The sequence below is a fragment of the Adelges cooleyi genome, unplaced genomic scaffold, assembly GCF_023614345.1.
Source record: "Adelges cooleyi isolate 19-005CV unplaced genomic scaffold, UGA_ACOO_1.1 ACOO_flye_CR_arks_rails_tigmint_CR_PRNA_9, whole genome shotgun sequence".
NCBI classification, from domain to species: Eukaryota; Metazoa; Arthropoda; class Insecta; order Hemiptera; family Adelgidae; genus Adelges; species Adelges cooleyi.
The window spans coordinates 7,761,851-7,768,398 of record NW_026096579.1 but is presented as its reverse complement, the minus strand read 5'-3'; the positions used below and the strand labels follow the sequence as shown (position 1 = coordinate 7,768,398).

The 6,548-nt window shown below is 39.8% G+C and overlaps 1 protein-coding gene across 1 annotated transcript; it reads right to left on the bottom strand.

Moving 5' to 3' along the window:
• Nucleotides 1-2,720: 2,720 nt before the first annotated feature.
• Nucleotides 2,721-5,984, bottom strand: LOC126846362 (F-box/LRR-repeat protein 14). Its single transcript, XM_050585702.1, has one exon. The coding sequence runs from the start codon at nt 5,635-5,637 to the stop codon at nt 4,234-4,236; it is 1,404 nt and encodes a 467-aa protein (XP_050441659.1). The 5' UTR covers nt 5,638-5,984; the 3' UTR covers nt 2,721-4,233.
• Nucleotides 5,985-6,548: the final 564 nt, after the last annotated feature.

Genomic DNA, 6,548 nt, shown 5'->3' with positions numbered 1-6,548 from the left:
TGTGGGTAAACCAATAATATTTTTTCAGTCATTTAGTTTGTGATGTATATTTTCATCGGATGCTCCTAGCTTTGGCCTTACCATAAACACCACCGTATTTACATTTTTCCCGTTAAAATACAAAATATATACATTAAGTATAAACGAAGGAGGGTTAAGGAAGCACTAAGCCGAGGTGGCTGACCCCACGTGTACGGGAACGACATGTGGACTAGAATAGGTTACAAAACACGGATAATACCACAACCCAAAAAAAGTCTCATAAAAAAAACCTTGCAAGTAGTTTTTGTCTTTATAACAGTTGGCCGTTTACTGTAAAAAAGAGTTGTAGATTTCAAAACAGTCTATACCTACCTATAGGATAATTATATAATATCTCATGGTTAAACTACAATGTATATTTTTCCTATGGAATCGTTACTTTTTTAACATTTATATAAGTAAAATATGTATTCCACTAACGTTTGTTTAGAGTTAAAAATAGCATTTATTTACCTACTAGTAAAAAACACGGGCTTTAGAACAAAATAATATGATCCCGGCCGACAGCTGTAGTTTTGACACTATTTGCTCAGGTAATAATAATTATTATTTACTGCAGTTGTGGGTTCAAATACCTCAGTTTAGGTTAAACGTACATAATAATATTTTGGTTTATGCGAGTTATGGAAATCATTTGAATAATAATTATTGTTAATAGTATATAGTATAGCAATGGGGCGAACCGAGAACACAAATTTAATTTCACAGGACAGTAATATTTACATACAAATATGTAATAATTTATTATATATTGTCGGTCCAGAATTATTATTTGCACGTTTGAACACAAACTTTTACACAAGAATATATTTTTTGGCGTACAAAAGACAAAATCTTAGCCAAGTATCATTGTCCAAGGGTAGGTAATAGGTATAAGTCGATGTAATAACACATTACTTCGGTATTGCCGTGGTAGGTAAGTACAATAATTCAAGTATAATATTATATAATTATATATACGAAAATGTACTATACCCAAAAATATATAATACACCCAGAATTTTTCATTGTATGCGCGTCCCGTCCCCAAACAGGTATTTTCTAGACCCGGTGGACGGTGGAGGAGGAGATGGAGATATGGGTTTTGAGCATTTCTTTCTTGTTCTCTTCTTTTCTTCTTCTTGCCCCCTATATTCTTTTGTCGGCGTGTACACACACACACACAATCGTTGCAAGAGGGACCGGCACGTCGGCCATAGACCATACCTACCACATGCCGCATACTGCATATACCTACATACAATACACGGGACGGACGAAGACACGAGACGGCCGGTATAGCCGCCGCCGCCGCATGCAACCAACGGCGCGCACACACACACAACGGGCAACGGCCTGTCAAACGTTGACAAGTGGTCCGGCCGAATTGGCGTGCAACACGAAACGCGGCGGCACACCCGCCGCCCCGGGGGCCGAACGACAAGGGAAGACGGGCCCCGCCAGAAGGAGCGGGTGGCACACACACACACACACAGGCACAGTAAACAGGCACACTGCACACACAGAAAACCGTACCTGCTCGGCGGGCAGAGAAGCAGCTGCACTCTGCAACGATATTATAATCTCCCCTATCCGCTTCCTATCCCCTAGTCGACCGTTTCAACCTGTCACACACAGACAGAACCCGGTTCTATTATTTCTACAGTAATAATCACAAAAATAATTACATAATAACACCGTCATTAAATGTATTTAAAAAAGAAAAAATTTAATTCTTGCAAAAAAAAAAAAAAACACCTAAGGATCGCGTGACGACGCCAATAGTTGGTTTTGAGAGAAAACAAATTTAGTAATTTACATTTTTACCAGGTTTTTTTGTCTTTGAGGAAAAAAAAACCCAATTGTAAAATAATACAACTTTATCACTTTCTTTGAATACACTGAAAAATTATTTAAACGCTAAATAACGGTCGTACAAACGGACTCACCCCGTTACGGCCAAACACAACTTAAACAGTTGTTGTACTTACTCTTGTTCTTAAGCTAAAACTGAAACCAAAAAAATTCCTTTTACCAGTATAATCATAATATTATGTTTTACTCGACAACGGACGCTACCCCTCACATATTAGAAAAAACAAAAGACATGTATTGAAACATTCTGACTAGCGTTTTTACATAATCATCCGTTGGCTTCAGTTTTTCTCGGTTTGCTTGCTTTGTTATAACAGTAGAAAAAAATTACCATTAATACTATTTTTTTTACAGTCTATGCGATAACATATTTATCATATTATCCATGAACTAATTCGACAGGCTTTAGTAATCAAATGCTTTTTTAGTCTCTCAAAAATCACATCGGACGATGCACATGTAAAATAGTAATGTTCACTGCTCGGTGGCGGTTATTAAAAATATTGTACAATATAACATCTACTAAGACAACAGTTCCATTGTCCAGATGTCGATATTTCAATACCGAAGCGAATGATTAACGCTTTTTTTTATTTCACTAAGCAAACACACGCGCTACAAAGTTTAAACATATTATCTTGTTGTTTGTTAGGTCATTACACCACCTTTGAGCACAAATGTTAATAGTTTATTTCCAACAAACACCACACTTTGTCGGGGAGACGGAAAAAAAATAAAAAAAGGAGACGGAAAGCATTATTAAAAGTGTTTTTTCCCTTGTTTTTCATAAAAAAAAATACACAACAGTCAAATAAAAAACCGTGGTTAATAGGTATAATTTTTGTTCTTAAATATATATAAATTTTTAACAAAAATATTTTATATACAACTTTTTTTTTTTCCAAAGACAATCGTAAGGTCTATAGTAATTTCATATTTTTTATTCGACTTCCATCTAGGTCACCTAGCAATGGTAACTAGGAATAATGTCAAGGCTCGCAAAATTATGTCGTAATTTCTTTTTTTTCACCTATATTTTTATATAATATATATTATATAATTTCGCGATACTTGGTCACAATTCAAAAAATAATAATAATATAATCGTTAAAATAATAATAATAATAATAATAATAAAACCAATCCGTTTGTGGTTTGACATATTGAGCAAAAAAACGTTTAGTCTAAATGTTTATGCAACAAATAATAATAAAAAAAAAAAAAAACATGTCTTAATATTAAATTTTTGTTTAATATCGATTTTTTTTTAACATTATTTTTTTGTACAAACAATAATAATAATAATAATGATAAAAAAGCATGTAGGTATTCAACAAAATATCATGTTACAGTGGACGTGCGGTTAAAGAAGAGACCCAAACAATATTGTATTGTATTGGTAAAAACTTAAATATTGTTAAAAATAAGTACGGTCAAAGGTAATTAATAATTATTACGCTTAGATTGTCTGATCATTGTTGAGCTTATTTAAAAAAAAAAAAACAATAATAATAAAAATAAAAACAGTAGCTTGCTACTAAATATAATATTATTACCTAGATATGAGCATTTTTAAAAAAAAAATTATCACAATGATGGCTTTCTAAAAATGTAAAATATAATTTTTTCCGGATTAGGACTGAAACTAAATTATGTTTCTGAACCGACAATTTAGGTAGAAAAAAATTACAATAATAATAATAATAATAATAAGCTAGTCAAACTTAATAAGAATAATATAGATGAAAAAAAAAAAAACAATCGACAAGCCTAAACGAAAATTAGGCGTGGGTATAATAATAATAATAATAATAATTGCAAAAGGTCCTTTGTTGATTTAGCGATACTAAACGACGAGAGATATGAAATAAAAATACCAATAACTAACATGGGAGAAAGAAAAAATTGTTGAATTAGCTACCTATGTGATAAAAAGAAGTTAAAAAATACAAAAAAAAATCTCGACCATGGGAAAGTATGACGGCAGAGTATGCGTTACCTTTGCACATAAACATTGTCGTCAAAGTCAGGAATGATTATGTAATTATTATGCATAAAATATAAGTTGTTACATCGTTGTGATAAGATAGAAGAACGGTAAGTGTACAACTCGACGCGTTGCATATTGAAAATAACATAAAATTGGGAAATGTGTCAAAAATTATAAATCGATTATTATTAATTAATAATAGGTAATAATAAAAATTTAGTCGGAAATGATGGCGTAACCCAGTATGCTCAACAAAACATAATATCATTACGTTACTACTAACTTACCTAAAATAAAAATATATCACATATCAAAATATTAGAAAACAAATAATATTATCCCTCAGGTCATCTGAGCTGCCACAAGTCTTCGTTGACCGTGTCTCTCCGGATATTTGGCATTTTCAATATTTTCTCTTTGGCTTCTTTGGTGATCTTTGTGCATCCGTACAGGTCGATGGACCGCAACAGTTTGCACGAGTCAGCCAGGTGTTCCAGGCCCTTGTCGGTGACCGAGTTACACTGGCCAATGTTGAGCACTTCCAAGTTCTTGAGTGATTTCGATATGTACAGCATGCCATCGTCGGATATCTGACACGAGCCTAGCGACAGCGTGTGCAGGCCGAACAGACCGTGCGACACGTGCAGCAACGCCTGGTCGCCGATTTTGTCGCAAAACGACACATTCAAACTGCCCAGTTTGGTGCAGCCTTCCGACAGATACCCAATACCGATGTCGGATATGTTGTCGCAGGCACTCAGGTTAAGCTCGTCGAGGGTGTTCATACGCGACACGTAATTGAGACCGGTGTCGGTGATGTTAACACAGAAACTAAGGTTGAGGCTACGCAGGGAACGCAAGCCTTCAGACACATACTTGAGTCCTTCGTCGGTTATGTGCTGGCAGTCTTGTAGTCCGAGGAACTCAAGTTGCGAATTGCCGTCGGTCGTGTCTTTGCTGGCGCCGCTGATGTGCGACAGGCCCACGTCGGACAGGTGCCAACACGACCTCAGGTTGAGATACTTGAGTTTCTTTAACTTCCTAGCTATGTGGGAGAACCCTTTGTTGGTGATGTACGAGCATCCTTGGATCTCCAGTCGGGTGAGGCCCCGCAGCGTGTCGGCTATGCGGATGAGGCCGCTGTCGGTGAGCTGCTTGCACAGTGACAGGTTCAGTTCGGTGACGTTGGGATGGTGCTCCAGGAACATCTGGTGCAGGTCGTCGTCCTTAATGTGGTAACAGCCGCTCATGTTCAACGACACCAGGTTGGGCACGTTCTGGACGATTTCGCGCAAGCACTTGTACCTGGACACGGACAGCACTTGGATGCGCTTGATGCCGCGCTGCTTGAGGCTGTCGTACATCGGGTACGACGACCGGCACATGTCGATCTTGGCCTCGACGCCGCGCCACACGGACTTGTACCACGCGGCCTCCCGCCACGCGGTGCACACTTGCGCCGCCCGGCCCTTGTCCGGCACGTCCAGGTAGCTAAAGATCAGCGCCAGTATTTCGGGGTACAGCCTGTGCACGAGCGTGGGTCGGCTGTCGTCGTACTGGCAGCCGCCGGCCACCGTCCGTCGTTCCACCGCCGTCGCGGCCGACTTGACCTTGCGGCCGGACGGCGGCGGTACGTGCGCTTGGTACGGCTGCACCCGATACGGTTGGAAACGCGAGATGTGACGGTACGATATTGGCACTTCCGTGAAGCCGCCCATCTCGTCCATTATGGTGCCGTACGGGCCCGACATGACGAACTGGGCAGTGGGCACTCGGTACGCGGCTCGGTCGGGGCTCGTCGTACGGTTGGACGCGGTTTGCCAACGGGACGGGACGACCGTGTCAGAAACGCGTCGAGACGCTGACGACGACGGACGTCATGGTTTGGTTTTACACACGGCGACGCACGAAAAAATGTGTAAAATATGATGAAAAAAAAAAAAAAAACCCAACGACAAAACGCAGCACACACAAACACACGGGACGACACGGGACACGCACACCACAGACGTCTGATACGCGCGTCACGAGAGCGAATACTGCACTGATGACCGATGAGCAGTTTGGAGGAACGGGAAAAAAAAACATGTACTACAAACGCGTATGTGTGTGTGTGTGTGTGTGGCGATATTTCAAACGAACGGTCGCGGCTGAGCGCCAGTAGTAATAGTAAGGGGGAGGGGGAGGCGGCCCGAAGTAATGGGACGTTCGGTGAAGTGGCGGCGCGGCGAAGGAGACGCGCGTCGGTCGGGACGGAAGTAGTGCGGCGCGGGGTAGGATCGGCCAACGTCGGGTCGGTTCGGCCGCAGTCGGCGGTTCCGTTGGCCGTGCTGCGTGTGTCGTTCGTGTTGCCGACGGCACGGCGGTCGGGCGCACTCGTATAATATAAATTAGTATATTTTTTTTTAATATTGTAATCAAATACATAATAAATTATTTTCTCTTTTTCGGCGATCAGTTTATGAGAAAACCCCGAACGAATTAAATTAATACTAAATCAAAATTGTTTTAAAATAAAAATTAAACAATACACATACCGAACACAATATGTGATAGGCGAGTCAATGATGCACTCGGACTTGCGTTAAAATGGTCAAGTAAAAATGCATTCAACTTAAATTTGAATCCACACAAAACTCTAACCCTGCGTTTTGAATAAAGG